This window comes from Elgaria multicarinata, chromosome 5 (genome assembly GCF_023053635.1).
Source record: "Elgaria multicarinata webbii isolate HBS135686 ecotype San Diego chromosome 5, rElgMul1.1.pri, whole genome shotgun sequence".
Lineage (NCBI taxonomy): Eukaryota > Metazoa > Chordata > Lepidosauria > Squamata > Anguidae > Elgaria > Elgaria multicarinata.
In genome coordinates this window covers 126,612,716-126,638,694 of record NC_086175.1, presented here as the reverse complement: position 1 = coordinate 126,638,694, position 25,979 = coordinate 126,612,716, and the positions used below count along the sequence as shown (strand labels likewise).

General features: G+C 43.4%; 4 protein-coding genes across 9 annotated transcripts in view; 1 reads left to right on the top strand and 3 right to left on the bottom strand.

Annotated features, from left to right (window-relative positions):
- Positions 1-1,635, bottom strand: part of DLG2 (discs large MAGUK scaffold protein 2) — a 1,258,440-nt gene extending 1,256,805 nt beyond the window's left edge. For 3 of the 4 annotated variants that reach the window (XM_063127202.1, XM_063127201.1, XM_063127203.1), the window contains exon 1: positions 1,481-1,634. The gene's annotated coding sequence lies outside the window, so the exon portion shown is untranslated. Of the gene's footprint in view, positions 1-1,480 lie in introns of all 4 variants that reach the window. The other variant, XM_063127200.1, reaches the window with a different exon arrangement.
- A 201-nt stretch (positions 1,636-1,836) lies between these two features.
- LOC134399254 (transmembrane protein 126A-like) lies at positions 1,837-9,275 on the top strand. 2 transcript variants are annotated; one of them, XM_063127197.1, is made up of 5 exons: positions 1,837-1,978; positions 5,028-5,145; positions 6,292-6,485; positions 8,173-8,287; positions 8,871-9,275. In XM_063127197.1, the coding sequence occupies exons 2-5, from the start codon at positions 5,036-5,038 to the stop codon at positions 9,073-9,075; spliced, it is 624 nt and encodes a 207-aa protein (XP_062983267.1). In that variant the 5' UTR covers positions 1,837-1,978; positions 5,028-5,035; the 3' UTR covers positions 9,076-9,275. The 2 variants fall into 2 exon arrangements, with proteins under 2 accessions (XP_062983267.1, XP_062983268.1); XM_063127198.1 differs by lacking the exon at positions 1,837-1,978 and having other exon boundaries at positions 4,999-5,145.
- A 2,822-nt stretch (positions 9,276-12,097) lies between these two features.
- On the bottom strand, positions 12,098-18,272 carry CREBZF (CREB/ATF bZIP transcription factor). Of its 2 annotated transcripts, XR_010025490.1 has the most exons (4): positions 17,071-18,272; positions 16,395-16,473; positions 15,051-15,121; positions 12,098-12,202 (listed from the first exon to the last, which is right to left on the bottom strand). XR_010025490.1 is itself a non-coding variant. In XM_063127195.1 (3 exons), exons 1-2 carry the CDS (start codon positions 17,991-17,993, stop codon positions 16,425-16,427), a joined length of 972 nt encoding a protein of 323 aa, XP_062983265.1. In that variant the 5' UTR covers positions 17,994-18,272; the 3' UTR covers positions 13,782-15,121; positions 16,395-16,424. The 2 variants fall into 2 exon arrangements, 1 of the variants encoding a protein (XP_062983265.1); XM_063127195.1 differs by lacking the exon at positions 12,098-12,202 and having other exon boundaries at positions 13,782-15,121.
- Positions 18,273-23,885: 5,613 nt separating this feature from the next.
- On the bottom strand, positions 23,886-25,159 carry CCDC89 (coiled-coil domain containing 89). Its single transcript, XM_063127858.1, has one exon. It carries the CDS (start codon positions 25,103-25,105, stop codon positions 24,023-24,025), a length of 1,083 nt encoding a protein of 360 aa, XP_062983928.1. The 5' UTR covers positions 25,106-25,159; the 3' UTR covers positions 23,886-24,022.
- Positions 25,160-25,979: the final 820 nt, after the last annotated feature.

Here is a 25,979-nt window from a genome sequence, read left to right as displayed (position 1 = left end):
AGTTCATCAAGACAAAGAGAGAGACCATATACACTAATGTGGGGCACCTATGGGGCAGGCAGAAAACAGGGGCTCAGGTGAACGGTTAAGGGAGGCCCACAAGAGACAAGGAGAGTTTACTAAGTAATAGAGTGGGAAGAGGTAAATACGGAGAAGTGTGGAGCAGCGGACGAGAAGAGATTTCAAATCCTTTTAAATCATTCATTCCTCCGAGAACCTTAGTTATGGGGTGGCCAACAAAGGGTCCAGTGACCAATTGTAGGGTGGAGTGGAGAAGGAGCCAAAACCCCAATGTGAGGAGGGGCTCTCAGAAAGATAGGTGGGAGGAGACTCAACGAGGCAATTAAATAAATATGGTTCTGCCATGTGGCAGGCTAATGTGCGCGGGTGGAGGGGGGACACAAGGGAGGGGGGACACAAGGGGTGGGAAAAAAGGTTTGGGGGGGTCTGGGAGGGAGGTCTGTAGGGAAGAGAGGGGGCTGGTGGCCACATGAGTGGGGCAGCAGAGAGGAGTGTGGGTGGTGCAGAGTGTGGGTGGAGAAGGGCTGGAGCAGCCTTCCCTCAGCCTGCTGCCCTCAAGACTGGGGCTGATGGGAGGTGTAGTCCAGCACCTCCAGAGGGCGGCAGGCTGAGGGAAGGCTGGATTAGACTAGGCTGAGGGAAAACTCATGGCTGGGGCTGATAGGAACTGCAGTCCAGCACCTCCAGAGGGCGGCAGGCTGAGGGAAGGCTGGATTAGACTAGGCTGAGGGAAAACTCATGGCTGGGGCTGATAGGAACTGCAGTCCAGCACCTCCAGAGGGCGGCAGGCTGAGGGAAGGCTGGATTAGACTAGGCTGAGGGAAAACTCATGGCTGGGACTGATAGGAACTGCAGTCCAGCACCTCCAGAGGGCGACAGGCTGAGGGAAGGCTGGATTAGACTAGGCTGAGGGAAAACTCATGGCTGGGGCTGATAGGAACTGCAGTCCAGCACCTCCAGAGGGCGGCAGGCTGAGGGAAGGCTGGATTAGACTAGGCTGAGGGAAAACTCATGGCTGGGACTGATAGGAACTGCAGTCCAGCACCTCCAGAGGGCGACAGGCTGAGGGAAGGCTGGATTAGACTAGGCTGAGGGAAAACTCATGGCTGGGGCTGATAGGAACTGCAGTCCAGCACCTCCAGAGGGCGGCAGGCTGAGGGAAGGCTGGGTTAGACTACGCTGAAAAGAAATCCCATGGCTGGGGCTGATGGGAACTGGAGTCCAGCACCTCCAGAGGGCAGCAGGCTGAGAGAAGGCTGGATTAGAATAGGCTAAGGGGGAACCCATGGCTGGGGCTGATGGGAGCTGTAGTCCAGCGGGAGGCTGAGGGAAGCCTGGGTTTGACTAGGCTGAGGGGCCAGCCGCGAGCAGAGAGCCCATGTCCGAAGCGCTCCGAACCACCGACCCCACCTGCCAGTTACCCCGGGAGAGAGAGGGGGGGGGAGAGAGAGCCTATTACCCCGCGGGCTGTTGCGCCCCCATCGAGGTGTCCGCAGGGGGCGGGCTGGGGGAGGCAGTCCGTTACTCCGCCCTCCGGCCTCAGTCAGCGCCGGCCTGCTTCCATCGCGGCATCGGCGGCGTCGGTGCTGCTGCTGCTGGCGCTGCTGCTGCTCCGGCCGTTGCCGCCTCCATCGCCGCCCTCCCTCTTCGCCTTAGCAACGCGGCCCAGCCAGCCCACGATTGACGGGTCGGCCGAGTAGGGAGCGGCAGGGCCCCGCTGCGCCAATCGGAAGCTCCCGTGCGGGTGCCGTTGGGGAACGGGCCAATCGGAGGGTGCTGCGGACGGAGTGTCATATGACCAGACAAGATGGCGGCGCCCGTGGGAAGAGTGTGCGCCTGGCAGGCGTGATGGGCGAAAGGGCCGCCGCGGCCATCGAAGCACCGTGGGGAAGAAGAGACGCCTGGCGCGCGGAGGGGCTGGTCTAGCCAAGCTTTACCGAGAAGCATTTAGTCCCCGGTGAGTGATCGCGGGTCGGGGGGCTTCGGTTTGTTTGCAGGAAATGGGCGCTCAAGGTCATAGCTGCGGAGCTCCAGGCGGCCCGGGTTTACTGGGCGTCCGAGAACATCGCAGGCTTGACGTTATGGCGGGGGTGAGTAGGAGAGAAAGGCTCCCCAATGAGATCCTTACTGATCGTGCTTATTTAAAAGCAAGATCTATTTTTGGGGAGTGGGGCTTACTGCCATGTAAGGAAGAGTGGGTATGATTGAAAAAAATGTTTTGTGTCTCTCGCTTTGCCTTTCTGCCTGACCGCAGGTCTCCATGGTGGCTGAGGATAAGAGAAAATTAATGCATAGTAAACTTAAAGTGGCGGTTTTTAAGCTTGTGATGGCTTTGGGTGGGAGGTGATGTTGGCAAGTTTCCGCACCCCAGGCTTATCACTCAAGTTTCATCACAGTCAGTGATGGACTCGGAAGATTCCTCCTACGATCCCAAATTAGCCCTCTTTTAATTCGTGGTTGTATCCTCAGGCTTGATTTTTCTAAAAACAATGTTCATGTGTGCTTAGCTGCATAGCCCCACTCCCAGGTGACAACTGGGATCAGGGTTCCCAATGTTGGAGAAGCCTATTCACATAAAATAGGCTCCCTTCTTCAACCTCCACACCCAAATTGGAGAGGCAGGACCACTGGAGCCATTCTCTTGCTCCATGCAGTTTAAGAAACTTTATTTTGCACACGAAAGTAGGGATTTTATCTTTTATATATATATGCTTTTAATTTTCTGTATATACACACAAATACTCCTTTGGGAAATAATACCTCATAAGAACATAAGAGCCATGATGGATCAAGACTCCCATCTAGTCCAATGCTCAATGGCCAACCAGCTGTTGACCAGAAACTCCAGGTGTAAGAGCAGCAACTGGTGTACACAGGCTTACTGCCTCTGATACTGAGGGTAGCACATAGCCATCGGGACTAGTAGCCATTGATAGCTTTATCCTACAGGAATTTGTCTGATCCCTATTTAAAGCCATCCAAATAGGTGGCCATTACTACATCTTGTGGTAGTGAATTCCATACTTTAAGTATACACTGTGCAAAGCAGTACATCTGTCCTGAATCTCCCAGCAATCAGTTTTGTGGGATGACCTCCTTGGGTTCTAATATTATGAGAGGGAAACAAAAAAGTCTCCCTGTCCACATTCTCCACGCCATAGCATCATCCTGAATTTGCTCACCTTAATAGGGCTCTAGTTCAGAACAAATCTGATGACATCTTAAACTGGCAACTATTTGTCACCAGATCTTATTCTAGAGGTACATCTGTAACATTTAGCAGTACCGGTTAACTCCATTAACAGAATGCGGAGGAAAGGATTATCTTTGCTTCAGATCAGCTTTCCCTAAACTGGAGCTTTCCAGGTGTGTTGGACTTGCATCATTTGCAGCTGTCAGTAACCATGCAATCATGATGATGGGTTTAATTAACCAATCATAGGTTGTTGTATCGACTGGTGGGAGTTTTTAAACCCGTGGCTTATTTGGCCAAAATAATCCACTCTGATAACCCTTGCTCTACAGAGCGAGTTATTTAACCCAACATGGATCATTGTTGTGTGGTGGTCAGTGGGTTATTTTGGCTGGCTACAGAGCTGTGCAGCAAGAGCAGTCAAAACAGCTACTTCTCTCCTGTTTTATAATTTACTCATTAGGAACATGTTAAAGGGACCAAGCCAGCAGTGTAGAGGAGGCAGGCTATGAGATTTGGTCTCAATCCTGCAACCCCCCCTCCCCCCCAGGTGCTATAGGTATCTCCTGCTTTTTGGTACGCCTGAAGATTTTCTCTGCTTTCAGTGGCTGACTGTCCAACAGGCTAATCAATGCCGGGGAGTGGGGGGGATAGGCACAAAACGGAAAACCGTTGATTAGTGTGTCGAATTTCGGTAGATGTCATTTGTATGCATGCAATATCTAGTGGAATTCGCTCTTCATTACAACAGTTAAAGCTGCAAGAACCCTGTCCTCTTGACAAAATACAAAAGAGGGCAGGGCTCCAGCAGCTTGAACCATTGTGATGAAGAGGGTATATCACCAGGTGCTGCATACATACAAATGACACCTGCTGAAATTCCCTTTTCTATGCAACTGTTAGATACAGGAGCCCGGTCCTCTTTTTCATATGGCCGCCATTTCTCCATTTTGGGGGCACTTGGGATTTTTGCTCTTCTGTAGTAAACGCGCAGGCATTTTCTCATGAATCAGGTGCTCCCTGGCTAACAGAGGCTGTGTGTGGAATTTGGTCCCAGTGTTGCAAACCCCCAATGTTTTCTAGCCACATCCCTTTGGGAACACTTGGGATTTTTGCTGCTCTGGAGTAAATATGCAGTTTGATGGTGGATTGGGTGCCTCCCAACTAGGAGAGGCTGGGTGGAATTTGGTCCTGACCCTGCAAACCTCCAAGGTTTTCTAGTTATTCCCCCTTTTGGGGGGCATTTGGGATTTTCCCTCAGTGAGTTATTGCACTGGGGTTTGATGGTGGATCAGGTGCCTTCTGGCTGAAGGCTGTGTATGAAGCTTTGTCCTGATCTGCAAACCTCCAGCGCTTCAGAGGTGACACAATGCCACTGCTTGGGCAGGACAGGGAGCAGGAGGGTGAGTCAAATTACACACAGTAACTTATTTGTCTGATTGTGTGGGGAATAGCAGTAGCTTATTTTCACCATAAGCTACTGTGAGTTGCTTAAACCCTTCATGGCTTAAAGTGCTGTCCGCATGCAGCGAATGTCTTCAGACGATTCTCCTGCTGTTGTGCTTACTCCTGTCCTGGATTCTCTTTCATGGTCAACTTGAGTACTACAAATACAAAGAACTGTCCTTACATAGGCTCCCTTTGATTATAACAGCTTCACAACCCATTGTGTCTGGGTCATGGAGTATATTCTTATTCCAATTGCCTATATTTGTTTCAAGTGTCTAGTTTACACACACGAATCTACTTGTGTCTAGTTTACATGCACAAATCTGTGACCAGCCCCACCTCCCTTTCTTTCCCAATGCTCCAGAGACTAAGATGGCAGGAAGTAAGTTTCTCGAACCTATGTTTGAGGGAAAAGGTACTACTACAAGAAATCGAATCGAAATCATAAAAGAGAGGTTTGAACAGCTTCCAGAAGCAGATCGGTAAGTGACACATCTTTTGTAAACATGCAAACATTTAAATATTTCCTCATGACAAGTTTATTACCATTTTTAATCCATTCAGGAATTTGCAAAGGGGTACATGGTGCAGATGGTTTGATCAGGAGAATAGATTTTCAAGATCATATGATTCAATGGAAGCTATTCATAAAAAATAGGAGTACTTTTGACCTGACAAGCAGGATTAAAAATGCAGGATGTAGTATCTCAAGGTAGCCCTTTACTAATGGAGAACAGCATGTTAGGATTCATGATATGTAAAACTGTCCTACACCTGCTGTTTGAGAATCCACGCTAGTTATTGCCTTTATATTTATACAACCTGCCGTTCAGTCTAGATATCTACTATTGTCAGTGGAAACTTTTTCTCCTAATAGAAAAGGATGGGTTATCAGGCTTGGAGGGGTTAAACGTCTCCTTCCTACATCCTGTGCATCTTCTGCTAGTAATTACACAAACTTGATTTGCTTTAGCATTCAGAATCATGGCTACTTTGACCCTAATCATGTCTTATACCGTATTCTTTTTTAAATGACAGAATTACCTAGAGCCAGGTCTCAGAAAGTTTTGTATTTTCATGACTGAAGAACATACCTTGATGTGTGTAATTTTTAACAAGCCTTATCTGGCCTGTGGTCTGAGACAAAGCTGAGAGAGGCCTCATTTGCTGTGCTTTCTGCCACATCATCTCCTCTCCTGCCTCATGCAGCCTTTGCATTCTCTTTTGGAAAAACAGGGTGTTGTTTTTTTAAGGACTGCTACTTTTACTGGACATAAATCTGGCACACTGGGCTGCAATCCTATAAACATGTGATTTCAAGTAGGGCATAGGCTCAAGCAAATATTTAGGATTGCAACACTAGGTATTTTGTTACAGCTGTGATCATGGTTATCCTGTTTTACTACCACTGTGTGAATTTGACAGCTTTTAGGAGTTTGTACCTTATCTTTTTATGAATAGCGTTCAGGAATATACCACAAGATACTACACACTTCAGCTTTAGAAATAATCTTATTTGCCTTGCACACAAAAGGGATAAATCTAGTAAAATATACTATATTTGTAGATAATCAAATTTTTAAGGATGAGAATGGCAGCAGCTCATATCTATTTTTCTTCTCCAACAGGAGTTTATTTCAAAATGGATCTTTCATCCTTGCATTAAACGCGAGTCTGTGCGGTTTAATATCAAATAGCTTGTTTAGGCGTCTCCTGAATGTAACCCAGGCTCCTGTTGCATCCGGTTTGCCCATGCTGTTTATACCCTTCTTCTCTACTCTGGTTACTTTTGAGGCTTCAGTTAAACAGCCTTTAATAGAAGGTATGTTTCTCTGCATGCAAACCAAACTGTAACCTTTGAAATGTCTGTGCTAACTATCCTGTGATGCACGAAGAATAGATTGCTCAGGTGACGAGATTGTGGCTTTGCTGCCAAGGCAGTCTTACCCACAGTTCACTAACAAAACTGTCCCCAGTTCACTTACAAAACCGTTACCCAACAAAGACAGGCTAGATGACATTCCCCACATAATTTCCTGCTGATAGTATCTGAATGGGCTATGAAAGGTTGGTTATGCCACTGTGAAGAATCATTGTCTACAATGGTGTAAGAGCGCCAGTTCTGTAAAATCGTATATAATATTAAAGTGGCAACTTGGTGTCTGAGCCTCCAAACTAAAATAAGCCTTTATCCCAGGGTGGATAAAAATCAATGATTATTTTTTTTTAATGGATTTTTTAAAATTTAAATTGGATGTTTTTAATAAAATGCTTTTTGAGGAAAAATCTATGTAAAGATAGTTTTCTATTTAAGATACATTATAGTCCAAAGGTTATTCATCATGAAATAAGGATTAGTTTTTAATTATGTAGCATGAGGCCGTTTAAATTTGTTGGTAAATGAATTCCGTTAATCCATTCGCAATGTCATGCTCTTCCAGAGGTTTCTGTAAGATTATTTTTCTCCTTCCAATAAAGTACAGCAGAAAAGTTGTCCAAATAATTTGAATTATCTATCTATGATGTGTTTCTAATAGTATAACCAAATGAGTATTTATATATATAACTGTAAAACTAATCTGAAAAGCTGCTATTCTAAAAATGAAACCTTCATCTGGTTGTAAATATTAAGATTATACCAGCAAGAATGAGTCTTTGGTAACTCTGAGTTGTGTAAAATATAGCGAGGAATAGTGCACTTTTTGGGGATTAAATTGAGTCCGAGTAGTGATTTAAATCAAATCCACCTAATTTGATCCTAATTAAACCACTACATTTTAAAGTTAGCATTAATACTACTTTTTCAATATGTATTTCCAAAGCACCCCAAAACCAAACTCTTGATAGGTAGATCATTTTTTTCTGGTATAAAATTAGAGGTATCTCATTCTTCCATTCAAACAGATACATCTATTATTCTCTCAGCTCCCTTGGGCTTACACTTCCAAGGCAACAGGTGTTCTCAAATCCCCCACACCAAGCTACATTAGGGATCATTGAACAAACATATTCACTTCCTCTAGATGTAGCCATGCTCCATATATTGAAGGGAAGAATGGTCTATACTGCTGGGTCCTCCTTGTTCCAAATTTAATTTTTTTTTTAAAAAAAGGTTGTCTTTAAGGATAAAATGATAAACATACAGAGGCATACAGATGAAGAAACATACAATAAAATACTACAACTATAAAAAACAAGGCACAAGAATAATGGAGTGGCTTTATTTTTCAAGGCATACTTCAGTCCATCTCACAACATATTTAGGGAAGCACTGAAATACGACAGTGTGGCGATACTTCTGTAGTAGATACCATTGAACTTTGAGCAGGTTTCCATTATCCTGACTATTTAATCTAAATTAGAAAATCTAAACTTTCAACAGGGAAGTCATTATTACATCAAGGCCTTTTCATAACGCTACATGCGCCTAATGCAGTTGTGAGGGGAAATGATTTTTAACCACATGCACTGTTGTACTTTGGTGTGATGTGTCTTTCGTTTTGTTCCAGGTAATCTGAATTGTGCAACTTGTGCAATGGTCAGAGGAGGTTTAATTGGAGGCTTCATAGGTGGTTTATATTCTGCTCTTACGGCATTACCTCTGAATGCAGCTCTTGCATCAAGGTATATTTTTAATAATGTCCTGCTTGGTTCTGGCATACTTAGTAATTTATGTGAAATCTATCGGTGTGACTGTAATCCAGGGTACTGGAGACACTAACCTATAGAATACATTCCTGCTTCAAAGTACTATTTTGCAACTTTTCTGTTACCTCTTGAATTAGTTCCCTTTTACTTATGTTGTAGTTGTATCAGTGCTTTGCTTTTAGCAAGTCTTCTGCCAATATAGTACCTCCCAAGATTGTTTCGCCGCTTCTTTATAATACTGTGATCTGGTATGGGGGTAGGGAAGTGCTGCAGAATCTAATAAACTAGCTGCTGATATTTGTGTTGTCATCCATTTTGAGAGCCTAATACGTGAGCTGTACTATTAACCTTTAAGACTTCCTCACATACCCGGCTCCATATTTGAGCAGACAGTAAATTTCAGAATATTTCAGTACGCATCTTACTTTAGCCAGTTTAAGCTAGCAAAATGCTCCTATGCAACAGATGGGACTGCCGTTGCAATTTTGTAGCAATTGCAATATTTAAACTTAACTCTTGATCAAATAAAGTAAAACTTGTTATTTTTTCCCCCTCTTAGGTATTCCACATCTCCTATGCCAAGTAAAGAAAACTTTTGGCAGTACTGGAAGACCATTTGTAAACCAGTTCTCAAAAAGATGAAATTTGCTTTTCTTCTGCAAGTTGCATTTGGCACATATTTGAGCTCACAACATCATAAAATATATATTAAGATGCTCCAGTTGCCTGAGCCTGGAAGGGATCCTGAAGAAATTAATGAATAAATTTTGAAATTGCAGTCATTTTTCTTATAAATCTAGCCTGTTTATGATACACTAGGTAATATTACTCTAGCTATACAACTTGAAGGAAATGAGGTGGCTTGAGTAATTTGTTTCCAATTTCTGATGCAAGTAGGCTTGATCAACACCCCACTACCCCCTCTGCGTAGTAGTTTGAACAATAAACACATTCCGATTTTCAACTTGGAATTGTTGGCTCAAAAATTACCAAAATGAGTAATTCTAGGTTAAAATATGTTTAGAAATGCATATTTTGTGAGAAAATTCTAAAATATATTTAAATAATTTTTTTTAATATGGACTTAAAAATCAAAACTGCAGGAGCAATACTAAGATTTACATTATGTCCGAGTTGAATTGAAGTTCAGTTCACCCAGCACAAAGCAAAATGATTTTTTTAAAGAAATGTACACCTGTAATCTATACAAAACAGAAGTGGTTTGCAGGTATCAAAATAAAAATTAGGAAGATGCCAATCCCCAATAACTCCATAGCACAGAATTTAATGAGTGAGGAAGAAAACTGATAACTAGGTTGGGGAGGGGGGGAATGGAATGAATAAAACAGGACAAGATGCAGGGTAAAAATTGTTTGGATAGGTCACTTCCTGGTTTGTACTTCAAAACTACTTTTAAGTTTCTCCAGAGACAGAACTATGAGCTACCCAGTGAGAGCACCCAATTTTAATGTACCTGCGACTGGGCATTAGTGTGTCTACTACCACCATAAAAAATGCAAAATGGAGGGAGGTGGAAGACTGTGCATGCTCAGTGGGGGCAGAATGCTGACTGACTCTTGGGGGGTGGAAAACCGAAAGCCAGTAGAGTTCCTTAAACCATAAGCCCTCCACAGTAACATTTTCTTGCAGGATTTCTTTCTTAGATCTTTCAGAGTCTGAGTCAGTTTAACAGGCTCTCAATTTTGTATCACAAATTGGCTGTTTCAACAGCGGAGGAGTCATTCCACTGCCCCAAAGCAAAGTGGCAATAATACAAATCTGAAAACTATTCATTTCTGTCATTGTATGTAAGAATGCTCAAATACTCTGGTTTCTACGGTAAAAAAATTTAAGGAACAGATTCTCATCTACATTCATTTGGCATGGGGAGAAACAATTTCAGCACCTCATAGTGAAGGTGAAGAAAGGCCCTTACATGTGATGCGGTAGTATCCAACCAACTCAGGCAACTTTTGGAGCCCACCAAAGATGACACTTGCCCTCCGGATGCCTCCAGCAGGCCCCACCCACCCCATGACCAGTGCCATTTGGGGTCCCTGGTCACGCGTCTCCCTCCCCTTGAATGTGCTTACCCAGCAACTATCTGTCAGGTATGCTTTAGGGTGGATTCCTGCATTGGACTCGATGGCCTTATAGCTCCCTTCCAACTCTACTATTCTATGATTCTATAACTACAATTTTGGATGGGAGCCAAGCAACTGTTATCTAAAATCTAAATCCTGATGTCAGGTGGCAGCTGCTCACTTCCTATCTAAAAGTGCTGCCACTAGGTAGAGGGGGGAGTCGCTGCCACGGCAGTGCTGCCATGGACCCTGTGAGGAAGGCAGCATTATGCCAAAGGCCCATTCAAGCTTAGCACCTGACCTGACCTGCCCCTAAATTGATTAATTGATTGCATTTTTATACAGCCCAATAGCCTAAGCTCCCTGGGCAGTTCACAAAAATTAAAACCAGGAGCTCTTGCCTGCACATATTGCAGAGACAACCCCCTGCCACCCACTAAAGCTCTAAGTAAGAGTTGTGTGAACGTAAGGCTTCCTCCCTGTCGCAATCTCTCCAAGTTTCAGAACATCTGGGACATTCTCTTGCCCTTCTCTAGACTCTGAAAAACAGGATCTCCCCAGAATAATAATTAAAAAATCCTTATTTACGGCAAGTGTCATTTATGGATCCTGGTCTACAGAGGACCATATTCTTATTCACTGACCCTTAACATTTTTAACACAACTTACTAAAAATATTTTTACTCAAGCCAGTTCTTAATTTTAGCTTAATAAAGATGCTTAATTTAAATACTTCCATTTGTTAAACTATTCTTATTTCTCCAGCCAGAATAAGCTGGTGTTAAAAATTGGTTTTGCCAGTACATAACTAACTTACAGCATATGGGGTACATACAAATGGGGAAATTTCTTTGATTTCTATTCACACTGAGCCCTCCTCATGCACAATCCTACCCCCCAAATCCCTAAGCATCCAGTCTCCAATGTTATTTTGTGCAGCCCTCATATCGGGAACAGCACGAAATCTAAATGTAGAGGATTGCCTGCTAGGCAAGGAACTGCAATGAGTCTAGCATGCAAATTATGGCTTGGCGGGTGCCTTTCTGCTCAAATTTGCAGAGGAATTAGCACCACCCAGTCCCAAAGCCGTACAAGTCAGAATTACATGTTGTTTCGCAAGCTCCCATCAGATATATCAAGTTGGGCATGTCTGCCCAAAGCCAAACTATACCCAACAGCTACATCTAAACAGATCATAACTTTTCCTTAGTTTTAGGTGACATTTTAAGAAAAAATATTAAGTTTTAAATTCTGACTTTGTATATTCTGGTTTTAACTGTGAACTGCCCAGAGAGCCTTGGCTGTTAGGCTGTATAAATATGTAATAAATAATAATAATTTTACTTGTGTGTGAAAATAAATCCTCTGCCCTTCAGCCTCCTATGAAAAAGCTCAAAATGTAAAAGGTTTTTTTCCTATTAAAATAAACTGACAAAAATTCATTTATGGATTCCAAATACAAAAAAGAATACTGACATAGGCATAGCTAGAGCTTGGAACAGGTTCCCAACAAATCTTTTAGGAATTTTGAGAATTAAAAAACAACAACAGACTTTTAATAACACCAGTCTACTATTTTTCAATCAGATACTAAAAAAAGGAAAGCCTTACCTAAAATATATGCAAACTTTTTTGGGGGGCTGAATCTCAAACATATCAAAGGAAAGATTTCTAAATTTTGGATAAATTGTAGCAGACTGACTCGTGACAGTGTCCATTTTATTGGATGCCAATCTGAAACATCTCTCCACAATAAGTATGATGCCATAGGGTGCAGAAAAATGATAGCCCCCACGATACTACTAAGCTGTTTAAAAGAAAAAAAAGAAAACTGTTAATTTACAGTGTTAAGATGCATACACATTTATATCACATTTTAGAAGTGAGATACTAAACACAATCCCTCTCTTTCTAATTTGGTAGTATAATGCAGGCCTGAAAGAATTACAACATGAATATAGTTCACAAGTTGAAATGTTTGAAATCTCATTTTCCATCATTATTACTGTGCATGCCTTATATCCATTACTGATGCAAGTTAATTAATATTTTAATATTAAATAAATGTGAGCCCATTTCCCCTCTTGGAAAATGTTTATAGTTTTGTCCAATATGCCTGAATCAAGCACATACTGCTAGAGCACACAATATTAACCTGTTTTGTGCTGGCTACACTTAGGACGCAGTCTTTAACTCTTTTAAGTCAGAATTATATTTGCAATCATTTAAGCAACACTGAGATGTAAAGATGTCCCTCGGTTCTATCAACACTCTTATCAAGACATCTCCTGACAACTGAATGCCTCAGGCATCCATGCACCATATCTATTCATTTTCCTATGGAACCCATAGATCACAGGACTTAGCCAGAAGGCTATAACTGTACACAACTTATGGATTTAGTACACACTAGTGTTTTAAATCAGGGTTGTGTCAGAAAAGCATTTGACATTTCCCCTAACACCTACCCCCCACCCCCATGACAACATTACATAGTATTAGATGGGTATATTGAAATTTATGGCACAGCAAGAGCTAGGCCATACTAAGAAATAAACTAATGTAGTTTCAAATACAGGAGAATGTTTTTGTTAGCAACCTACTGCCAATAACTTGGGTCATAAAAGGACAGCCAGCAGAAGAAAGGCAGGATATAACTATAATATATACACACTACAGGCTGGTCAACTCAAAATGCAGTTGTAACTGCACATTCTCCCACCAAACACAGGAATGCATAAGGTAACTTTTCAGTGGCCAAAGCAATGTTAACGGCTGAATATAGGTTTGCCTTTTCCTATGTTGGTTAAATATCAACAATTCCTTAATTTGCTATTTATTTGTATAGCCACCAAAAGAATAATCAAGGGCTGAAGCAAGCTATGTTATAAAAACCCTGGTGAAAAATGTTGACAGAATTTTGTTATCTCAATTTCTATTATTGCATCACAACAAAAATAATCATTATCTTATGAATGGAGAGTTAAGTGAGGACAGAGACCTCTTAATGGCCTGAACTAGAGGATGTGGCTGGAACACATAATTTATTTTCTACACTAATGGAAGTTGTGAATTCTGTTTTTTACTGTTACGATTTTTATGCTTTTGTGTGTACTGCCCTGGGACTGTCCTTGGTGATTGTATGGTTCAATTTTAAGTCAACCCCTAACACAACCAAAATAACTCTGATCATATAAAGAACGCTCTGAACAGTAATTATCCATTCCCAACCAGCGCAAGATAAGCATTTATGAATGCTTCAAAGGAAAACATAGTATTGCTTTGATAACTCATACATCATTTTCCAAGTAAGCCACACAACCAACAATATTTTTAAATCTCAAATTTGGTGACTTAAGATAAAGAAAATCCTTTGAGCCTGTAACTGGAAGATAAACACGTCTTTTTTTATTAGGACACTGTGTTCTCAATAAGTATGACAGAACTAGTTACATAGAAACATTCACACATTTTTCAAGCTCTTAAGATTATTCAGTTCAAGGCTTCCATTTCAAGAAATATTTAACAATATTCCACCAACTGATTAGCAAGCAAGAAATAAAAAAAAATGTTTGCAATTCTATTTGGCTTTAACATGCTTCAATAGGCACTAAAATCCCTGCAGTCATATTTCTGGGCTTTTTGCTAAACAGATGTGTCATCTGCCATGTTGAAAATTAGCAGCTGCTTCATGTATATTCAGATACGACAGCTTATTCTTCAAGGGGCAATGACACGCAAGGTTGTTTAAGTACCCAGAATGTTTTTTTTTTAATCCAACAAGCTGTTTAAATCATACAAAAAGAAAAAGAGGAGAAATTCCACTTTCACAGTAACGCCACATTAACAAAATGTCTACTGTGAAAAGCAACTGTAAAAACGCATCAACTTCAAAAAATACACCAAGTAAATTGTGTATAGCAAATGATGGCCTGACAACTGGAAAGAGGTACTAGCAACAGAAGAAGTAGGGGACTCTAGCTAAGAAATTAAATTCTTCCAAGTCAAAGGAGTTACTAGAAGGTCTGTATGTAATAAACTGTTCCCAATGAAAAATAACATACAGAATATGAATTATGCTAGAGTTAGAAATTCCTTGGTATACATTTCTATGAGTTACTTATGTTCATATTCTGTCAAGCAAATATATAGAGGACTTTCTAAAAAGCAAACAGAGTATACCAAGATATGAACTGCTGACAGGAAAGGTTGCAACATTCTCTAAAAGAGAGTTGCAATTTGCTCTGTTGGCTACTGATAGCTCAAAGATGGGAATATGTACCTTTCCACAACAGATATAACAGCAGCATGTGAACAGCCATATCAATGAGAAATACAGATTAAAATCTCCCTTTGGCTCCCATCCTAAATTTACCTCAAAAATTCATGGTTAGGATAAGGCTGATGGTCTTTGCAATGTTGAATGAATGTTCAAAACATTAGCCAATCAGATGTGAATAGGAATAAACCAGAAATTGATGAGTGAGCAAGAAACTGCTTTTTCACATTGTCACTTTTCACATTAGTACTATATTCACTTTCTTGATAGGTTGGATTAGTTATTCAAGACATTCACGTTATTCTGTGTTGCTGTTGTTTTAAATTGAAATACAGCAAATGCCCTGTGTTACCTTTCCCCCTTTTTCTCATACTACCTTTTAAAATAAAGCAGGAAGTGTGGCCAGCAGCTGGTCCCGTCTCTTCTGCCCCATGACAGCTGTATCCACTTTAGCATAAAGAAAAACAAGGATGCTAAATACACATATACTTCTTTAAACAGCAAGGTTTCACAAAGAATCACATCTTGTTACACACAAGTGAACTTCAACTGGTTCCAAGGATTGACTATGTATTTCATAGGAGCAAGACAGCTCATTTATCTCTAAATCAACACAAATACTGAGAGAACCAGAAGTATATGGAGAAGCCCCCTTTAAGGAGACAAACTTTTCCAGACTTAACATTCTTTGTGAAACCTCACTTTACATTTATTTTCACAGCCCTTATTACCCCAATTTACAGAAATTTAAACATAAAACATTTTAATACAACAGAAAAGTTAATACAGGGGAAATCATGGTGCTGCCCCAAAACCACTAAAAGTTTTGTCAACAGAAATTTCTCCTCAATCCTAAGTATGAACAGTTGCATGAGTACTATGAAAAAGACATTTGTTCACCTACATTTTTCTCATTTAATTATTAAAAACATCAGATTGGCATTCCAATTTTACTGGTTTAGTGAAATGCAGTTGTCAATTTAAGGTTCTATTTTCAAGAACAAAGAATTTAAGTGTAGTCATTTCTATGCACTGCAGTCTTCAAAGAATGTATAGTTGTGCAATGAAAAGACACATTGTTTGACAGAATCTCTGTCCGTTGAAGACTCTTGCTTGCAAAGTTCTCATTTACACTCTTAGAAAGACTAACAAGACTAACCCAACATTAAGCCAGGAACTTGGTAGTTTTACTTGGACATGTTCCCCACCCCTCACTAGCCTGGAGAGCTGGTAGTCAGGAGTTCATTATCAAAGATCCCCATAACTATAAACGCCAGTGCTGTATACCACTGGAGAAAACCCAAGTTATAAAATAATTTTATGGGGCTTACTTGTGCCTTTAAAAATACATCCTTATCAACTCAGTTGAACTTTTTTTATCCCCTTTCACCACATTCATATATATATATATATATATATATATATATATATAGCAGCAAATATTTTGAAAGCTTCACCAACTATGTATAAATGTTACACAGAACAGCTTCCAAATATATCCTGCTAAATACATACCAGAAATACAGAATGTCAGGGAAAGGCGAATTCAAGTAACCATTACTTGCAACTTGCTCAATCAGAATTAACTGATTCTACAAAATATCTCCACGGCTTCTGAACATTTCTAAAGACTTGTCCAGGCCAAATAATAATAAAACCAGACTAAGCATCAATGCAAAGCTGTCTGATACCACATTATGGGAATATTATGGATCCTTACCAGGTTGCGAGGTGGAAAACGACTTTTCTTTTAACCCCTACACAACGGAGCCTGGCAGGGCAAGCACCTAAAAGAGAAACTGTCAGAGAAGTTTAATAGTAATGTATAACAGATGTGTTATAATTTCACATGCACGTTTTAACTGCTTGCTGTGTGATATCAATATTTTGCTCTTAAATCTGTCCAGTGAAGTAGTTGGTGCATTCTTGGCTTTCCAGCAAAGTAAACAAGATTTGCTAGATAGCATTATTTTTTACTGGCAAACAATATTATGGGCCCCTTCGGGCTGTCGTTCTTGCCAGGTTTTTTGTTTTTTAAAAAAATCTGGCAGTCTCCAAATGTGTCATCAGCACGTCAGCATGAAAGATGTTTTATTCACTGTAACTTAAACACAGGTCCTCAGTTACAACACTTTGGCATATACTCTACACCAATCGCCAGGCACTGGCACCCCAGGATGCTCCTCGGTTCACCCGCACATGAACATTTGCGGTTTTTCCCTCCGCTACGAAAGGGAGGCACTACCGACATGCCAGTTTTCTGACTACCCCCATTTCTCTTTTGTTTTCCCCCTCTCCATCCTCTGACTGCCTCTTCCACTAGGACCCCCTGGATGCACGCAGGCACAGACACCCAGCGAATTAGTTCTGTGAAGAAGCGGAATACTTGACCCTACATTTTGGAGGCGAAGGAGGAAGCAGCAGCTGAAGCGTCTGCAAAAACAGAATTTGCTGCTCGCCTGGCGCACACGGAGCAGAACTCCACCGAGACCCGGTCCCGGTCGACGTGGAGGCAAATGCCGCCGGGACTGGAAGAAACCGCCCACTTGTTCTCTTCTTGCACTGGAACCGGGAGGGCGTAATCGTGGTCGCTGCTGCTGCTGCTGCTGCTCTCGCAGGCAAACGGCGTCTCCAACGAGGCCGCCGCCGCCGCCGCCGCCCGATCCTCGAAAAGGCTGCTGCTGACCCTCAGCCCCACTCTCCCGGCGCCGTCCCCGGCCAGGTGGCTCAAGAGCCGCCCCAGGGCGCTCTGGTTGGCCAGCACGGCCCGCAAGTAGCTGGTCTCCCGCTCCAGGTCCCGCAGGCGGCGGCAAAGGCCCCGGTTGCGGTCGCGCAGCTGCCGGTTCTCGGCGGCCAGGCCTTGCAGCCGGGTCTCCAGCCCCATCACGTACTGCTTCTTCTTCTGGCGGTTCAGGCGGGCCGCGGCCGCCGCTTTCAGTCGGCTGCTTCCCGGCCGGCCGGGCCTTGAGGCCGATGGCGGCTCCGACGTGGTCGTGGGGCTCCCGCCTCCTTCTCCTCCGCTCATTTCCCAATCCGGCCGGGTTTCGGCCACCGCCGCCTCCAGCCAGTCGTCCAGTTCCAGCCCCGCCGGGAAAAGCAGCTCATCGCTGCCGTCCTCGTCCGGCTCTTCAAGCAAACTTGCCGCCGCCAATGCCGCTTCCTCGTGGCGTGGCTCGGCCTCGACGCCCGCCTCCCCCGGACTGCTCCTGCCGCTCCCGGCGGGCGTCCTCGCGCGAGGAAACGAACAGGCCGCGGCGGGCTCCCGAGGGCTGTCCCGGTCCGACGAGGTCGCCAGGAGCTGGGCCAGGCTGTGGCGCATAATGGCGGCGGCAGCGGGGCGGGCGGGAGGCAAGCAGGCCCTGACCCTGGCCCCGAGCCGCCGTCGTCTCCGCTCTTCCTCCTCACAGCCCGGCCTTAACCCCACACAGGTCCGTGGTCGCAGGACGAGGACGCTGAGGTAGGCCGAAAAGGATCCCCGCGCTCGGTTTCTTCCAGGCCGTTCGCCTCCCTCAGCGCCCACGGGTAAGCGCCGCTTCCCCTGAGGAGGGAGTGGCGCGAAGGGGCCCGCGCGAGGCTAAGCGGTTCTTAATGGCGGAGAGTCTTGGCGGCGCCTGCGCACTGAGCACGCCGCCCTGAGGAAGCGAAATGGCGGCGGAGGCGGGATTCGCTCCTCTCACCTCAGGGTGGACGGAGCCTAATACGGGCCTTCCCGCCGAGCGGAGGCCCTTGAATTTATTTATCCATTATTTTATTTGTACCCCGCCTTTCCACCAAGAAAATGACACTCAAGGAAGGAGGCTTGAAGGAATAAGTTGGGTTTCATACACGCAGTCTTATCTATTTTATTATTATTATTTATTTATATAGCACCATCAATGTACATGGTGCTGTCTTCCCTATTTGAAATGCTTTCTTAGGAGTGAAACTGTTACACAAGGCTAGGCAGTCTCTTCAGTGGGACTTACTCTCATAGGGTAAGTATATCTTGCAATCTTGCAATCCTTACATCACTGTCTTGCGCAGGTCTACTCAAAAGTACACCTTGCTGAGTTCAATGAGACTTACTTCCAGGTAAGAAAAACATAAAAGAGCTATGCAGGACCAGACTAAGGGTGCATCCAGTCCTGCGTTTTGTTTACACAGTGGCAACCAGCTGTCAACCAGGAAAATACAAGCAGAACAGGAGTGTATCAAGTTCTCCAGCAACTGGTGTACAGGAGGTAGCCTACAGCCATCAGGACTGGTACCCATTGATAGCCTTTTCTTCCTGGAATTTGTCGGGTCCCCTTTTAAAGCCATCCAAAGTGGTGGCCATCACTACAACTTGTGGCAGTGAATTCCATAATTTATCTGCTGTGTGAAGAAGTCCTTTTATCTATTTTGAATCTTCCTCCAATCTACTTCATGGGATGATCCCAGGTTCTAGTATTATGAGAGAGGGAGAAAAATGTCTCCCTATCCACTTTTTCCACACCATGGATAATTTTTTTAAGCTTTATCATATCCCCTCCTTCTCCTCCCCTCTCTTAGCCAAACAATCCCAGATGTTGTAACCATAAGGGAGTTTCTCCAACCTCCTTGATCATATTATTTGCACCTTTTCTGCACTTTTCCCAACTCTACAATCCAAAGAATGTATCCAACCTCCTTTATAGCCATCCAAAGTGGTGGCCATCACTACATCTTGTGGCAGTGAATTCCATAATTTAACTATCCGCTGTGTGATGAAGTCCTTTTATCTATTTTGAATCTTCCTCCAATCTACTTCATGGGATGATCCCAGGTTCTAGTATTATGAGAGAGGGAGAAAGATGTCTCCCTATCCACTTTTTCCACATCATGGATAATTTTTTAAAGCTCTATCATGTCCCTTCCTACTCCTCCCGTCTAAGCCAAACAATCCCAGATGTTGTAACCTTTCTTCATAAGGGAGTTGCTCCAACCCCTTGATCATATTATTTGCACCTTTTCTGCACTTTTCCCAACTCTACAATCCAAAGAATGTATCCAACCTCCTTTTAAAGCCATCCAAATTAGTAGCCGTCACTACATCTTGCGGTAGTAAATTTCATAATTTAACTATGTGCTGTGTGATGAAGTACTTTTATTTGTCCTAAATCTCCAACCAATCAGCTTTCCAAGGTAAACAATCCCAGCTGTTGTAACCTTCCCTCATAGGAGAGATGCTCCAGCCCCGTAATCATTTTAGTTGCTCTTTTCTGCACTTTTTCCAGCTCTATAATTTCTTTCTTTAGGTGTGGTGACCAGAACTGTACACAGTATTTTAAGTGTGGTCGCACCATAGATTCTTATAACGGCAGTATACGAACTGGAAGTTTTATTCTTAATTCCTTTTCTTATAATGCCTAATATGGAGTTTGCCTTCTTTTCAGGTGCTGCACCCTGGGCTGACATTTTCATCGAGCTGTCCACCACAACCCCAAGATCTCTTTCTTATTCTGTAACCGCCAGCTCAGATCCCATCAGGTTATACTTGAAGTTTGGGTTTTTTGCTCTAACGTGCATTACCTTACACTTGCATATATTGAACCGCATCTACCATTTGGATGCCCACTCTCCCAGCATGGAGAGATCCCTTTGGAGCTCTTCAGAATCCCTTTGTGTTTTAACAACCTTAAATAATTTGGTGTCATTGGCAAACTTGGCCACTTCACTGCTCACTCTTAATTCCAGATCATTTATGAACAAGTTGAAAAGAATTGATCCCAATGCCAATCCCTGTGGGACCCCACTATTTACTTCCCTTCTTCAGGAGAATTGACCATTTATTCCTGTTCTCTGCTTTCTGTTCTTTAACCATAGGAGGACGTCTCCTCTTATTCCATGACTGCTAAATTTGTTCAGGAGACCTTGGTGAGGGACTTTATCAAAAGCCTTCTGGAAGTCCAAGTAAACAATGTCCACAGGATCACCCCTGTCTATATGTTTGTTGGCACTCTCAAAGAATTGTAGAAGATTAGTGAGACAGGACTAATGTAGAATGGAACAAATTTGTTCTGGAGGCCAGAAGCCCATCCAACAGATTCCAATGGCAAAAAAAGGGATTTTGACTAAGCATTAGTAAGAACTTCCTGACACTGCGAGCTGTTCACTAGAAAATACTGGACTCACCTAAGTTAGAGGCTTTTAAACAGAGGCCCGCAGAAGTTCCCTATTTGGCCCATAGATGTTAGACACTCTGCAATGCCCCTTCCCAAGTCCCACCCCCTGACCTGGAGACTGCAAGAGATTTGAGGAAGGAAGCAGCACTGTACATTTGGCCTGCATTTGCAGGAGTTTCTGGGGGTGGAGGGCATCTCCTGGATCAAAGTAGATTTCCCTTCCCTGGATTAGGTAGTATAAAAAGCAGGGGATGAGGGAACAAACAGAAAAGGCCACAAATTTGGACAGATGGCTGCAGTTTAGATAAACCCTGTCTCAAAATGGAGATTTGCAGTCTAAACGAATGGTGGTAGGTTCTGCAGTGATCACATTTGTGGGAATTGGAAGGATAATTCATTTAAGGAGTGTATTTGTTGAAAGCAATATGTGAATATAAAAAAGTATTGTTTTCACTACTTATCTAAAAGTAGCTATCAGTAAAAACATGGGAACAATGTATGTAACATTAGAAGTGGGAATTTATTTTTAAAGTTTTTAAAGAAAATGTAGTATTCTGATGTAGAAAAGCCCCTAAAACTTTGTTAAAAAGAATGAGGGTGTTGGCTCTACAATACTACTATTATGGTTAATTTAACTGTTTGTTTTATAGCTCCTGAAGGAGACATCTTTTTCGAAACACATAGAGCACAATACATTGTTCTTTCTTTATTTGAACACCAGTGTTTGCCTCCTCCTTCATCATCTGTTGGTTTACCCAACAGGAAATCCCATTGATTTCACTGGGATTTATTTCCAAGTAAATTTGCATAGGCTTAGTCTTTATGTGCAGTTTTCGATGATTTTGGCACATTTTGAGGGCCACACATTCCCCACCCCTCCCCTAAGATCATAGAATAGCAGAGTTGGAAGGGGCCTACAAGGCCAACCCCCTGCTCAATGCAGGAATTCACCCTAAAGCATCCCTGACAGATGCTTGTCCAGCTGCCTCTTGAATGGCTCTAGTGTGGGAGAGCCCACAACCTCCCGAGGTAACTGATTCCATTGTCGTACTGCTCTAACAGTCAGGAAGGTTTTCCTGATGTCCAGCTGGAATCTGGCTTCCTTTAACTTGAGCCCATTATTCCATGTCCTGCACTCTGGGAGGATCGAGAAGAGAACCTGGCCCTCCTCTGTGTGACAACCTTTTAAGTATTTGAAGAGTGCTATCATGTCTCCCCTCAATCTTCTCTTCTCCAGGCTAAACATGCCCAGTTGTTTCAGTCTCTCTTCATAGGGCTTTGTCTCCAGACCCCTGATCATCCTGGTTGCCCTCCTCTGAACACGCTCCAGTTTGTCTGCGTCCTTGAATTGTGGAGCCCAGAACTGGACACAATACGTCCCGTTCTGGGCTCCACAACTGAACTGGACGCAGTTCACCCAGAACTGGACGCAATAAGATATGTTTGCCCTAGGCCATGTAGTGCTTTAAAAGTGAGAACCAACATTTTTATTGTGTCTGGAAGCTTATAAGGAGTCAGTATAAATCTTAAAGAACAGGTCTTTTGTGTTCACAGGGTGCCCTACTCTATTTTACTTATTTATTATTTATTTATTTATTAAATTTATATACCGCTCCATAGCCGAAGTTCTCTGGGCGGTTTGCAAAAGTTAAAAAAGTGAACATGAAAAAGTATACAAAATTTAAAACCATCAAAAATATAAAAACAACAGTATAAAACAGTATCCATGTTAAACAACAGTTCTGGGGTCCATTTTTTAAAAAAAACTTAGCTTATGTTGTTAAATGCTGTTAAACGCCTGGAAAAAGAGAAAGGTCTTGACCTGGCGCCAAAAAGATAATGTTGGCGCCTGTCATGCCCTGCATAGAGATGGAGTCAGGAGATGAGGAGGAGGTGGCAGAGGCTGGACCTAGTACCGAGAAGCCCAGCTCAGGTAGTGAGGAGGCTGGACTGGCAGAGACTGTGGCAGAGCCTCAGGGAGAAGAGCCAAGGCCAGCTGGGACCTCTGCTAGCTCTGAGGGCCTGATGCCAGCAAAGACTACGGAGGAGCCGCAGAGGTCTGAGGAGGAGGCGGAGAAGCCTGGTTTCAGCCAGTTGCGGGCGGAGAAGGCAATCAGACGCCGGTTTCGCCGCCTCCACCAGAAACACCAGGCAATTAGGGATCAGCTGAGAGGCCATGACTCAGCACTCTGACTAAGGATAAAAGCGCAGCTGTGAGCCCTGCAAAGTGGTCAGAGATTATCTGAGCATTCTGGCGGAAGCCTTTGCTCTTGGATCTTGTGACTTCGTGCCTTGTTCCTGAACGCCTGGATTCTGATTCCTGTCTTGATTCCCAGACCCCGTGACCACGTCTGCCTACTCTGGATTCCTGCTTCGACCTTGGACCGGTTTGTGACTACGTCTTGCCTGTTGTTGCCCCTGACTCTGGACTGTGTTACTGGTTTGTCGCTGACTGTTGGCTGTGTTTGAACTTGGACTGCATTATCGAATCTCCTCTTTGCCACGCTCCCTTGACTTTGGACTGGACATTGACTACTCTACAAGCCTGCTCCTTGAACTGTTCCTGTTCCTTGACTTTTGCTGTCAAACCCCCGTTTTCCCCTCCTTTCCCTGCACTGTTTAGCTTCTGTAAATAAACACCTTCTTTACCTAGCTAACGGCTGGTCTTACCTTTCTTTGTCAAGCCATTTGGCGGCTTTCCCGGACAGCGCCAGGCGAGCCTCATCGGGGAGATCATTCCATAATTTGGGGGGGGGGCACCACTGAAAAGGCCCTCTCCCTTGTTGCCAATGATCTCCATTTCTTGGGGTGGGGGTGGGGAGGCCAACTGTTCACCCAACAGGAAGTCCCATTAATTTCACTGGGATCTGAGCAGGAACTCTGGTCAAGAGATGGGATATGTTTAGTATATCTTAAGATGCTCCAAAACAAAATGCGTATTAAAAGTGGCCGAGGCTTGCATGCAAAATCTATACACAACACACAAAAGTTCTTTTTTTTTTAAAAAAAAAGTTTATTTAAATTTGTTTAACTGTGCAGCGTTCCTCTGCACTGAAATGTCAACTCAGAATTCTTGACAAGATAATGGTTGTCTTTCTAACTCTGAACAAAAGATGTTAAAATTGGTAGTTACAATAGAAAAATTATCAGGTTTTTTTTTTAAAAAAAAAAAGGTTGCAGGCTGTTAGAATTCCTGCTAGAAGCAAATGGCCAAGATATGTATAGATTAGGCCATGAAATGGCGTAGCTTGGTATTTAACTCTTTCTCTTTATTAAGCAACTCTGTGCTATGCTTCTTATAAGCTTCAAAATGCATCCGGAGCTCTGTGTATACTTGCTCCGCCCCATCTAGCTGCCGTCGTAGGTCTCGAACCCGGAGGTTACTATCCACCATTGCAGCCTCAGCCTGAAAGCGCTGCTCTGCCGCCTGCTTGGCTTTCTCCATATCTTCTGCTTTCTTCTCTAGTTGCAGGATCTCCCGTTGCTTTTCCTGCAGTGCCTTGCCTCTGTCCATCGTCAGGCTCAGCAATTCCTCTTTCTCGTTGGTCAGCTTCTCGAGCTTGGCTTCCAGGCTGTTGTCCGCTTCTCTTAGCTGCTTCTCTGCTTGCTCCAGTTGCTCAGTGACATGGCTGTGTTTTTCCTCTAGGATGTCCAATTGGCTTCTCAGTGAGTTAATTTCCTCTGTTTGAGCTCTGGCTTGCGTGCTCTGGGCTTCCAGGAGCTCCTTCTCGCGCTCTTGGGCATGATGGCTGTCCTGTATATGCCTTTCTTTTAAGGACTCCATTTCCTTGGAGAGTTTCTTAAACTCTGAAGCCAGCTGCGCCAGCTCTGCCTCTTTCTCTTTCATAGGCTGGCTGAAGAGGCTTTGGTTCTCGTGACGCAGGCGGCGGTTTTCTTCCCTCAGCTGCATGTTCTGCCGTTTGTGCTCGTCTTTGAAGTGGATCATATCTTCGTGGTTGGCAGCCAAGTCCATGAAGCGCTCTTCCAGCTGCTGGACGCGCCGCGTCTGGCTCTCCAGTCTCAGAGCATCTGCCCTCCTTTGCTCTTCCAGCTCCGTGTTGAGCTGCTCTAGTGTCTTGCTGCGCAGGAGTTGGTCATCTGCTCGCTTCTTCAGGATACAGATCAGCTGAGACTGCTCATGGAGGCGGGAACGTAGCAATGCCTTCTCCCCCTTCTCTCCATGAGAGAGTGCCTGGAGCTTCTCCAAGGTATCAAAGGGGTCTCCAATGTCCCATTCATTGTCTCCTTCTGCCTCTTTTGGTATTTTGTGGGGGAAGGCCATTCCGGGACTCTTCTCATCCCGAGGCATATCGTAAAACTTCTGTCTCCCAATGCTCTAAACTCAAGTTCTGTAGCACTTCCCTTCAGGTAACATTCAAAAATTCTGAACTGACCTACAGCTGTTCCATTAGCCCAAGTGACAGTTGGTGGAAACGTTCTAAGAATTCTATGATATCACAAGCCCAGAAGACCTGGATTTTCTAGAACCAGCACACTCGTTTTGCAGGTGTCTCTTCTGCAGCCCTTTTATAGATGGAAAGCACAGATTTACACTTGGCAGTGGATTGATCCAACACATCAGTCTGACCAGGAGCAGAAGACACAACATGAAGTTAGTGCTTATCCTGTCAAGTCTAAGTTTGTCAAGTTCTTGGTAGTATCTCATTCACAATAAAGTATACTTTAAGGATGAACAAATACTAATATTTTGCAGTGATGCTTCCCATATGGTCTGTGAAGGAAAGTGGTAACAACACTTCATTTCTTTACATTTCTCAAAAAAATCCTTAAGTTCAAAATGACTCTTGGCTCCATTTTCCCCAACTGAAATGTCCTTCACATTTGCAGTTTGATCCTGCGCTGCAGTAGACACACCTAAGCCCATTGAAATCAGTGCCCTTTTCATGAGTGGCGTTAAGATAATGGAAGTCCCATTTAAGAAGTTTGATTGCCTGTTTACTTCATGTGAACAGTAAAAGCATTCATGTTTTGTGTTGTCTTAACAATTAATCTCCTGGTCTGTGGTGGTAAAGTTGCTCTTACTTTTAGTTCTCTGCTAACAGAGGCAAATTGTTGGTTATTGAAAATGCTACATGATGTCTGAACTTGGACACTATAGGCTAATCATGGTTTAAACAACCTACAGTTAACCTATAATTAATATTTAAGTTAACTAACAGTTG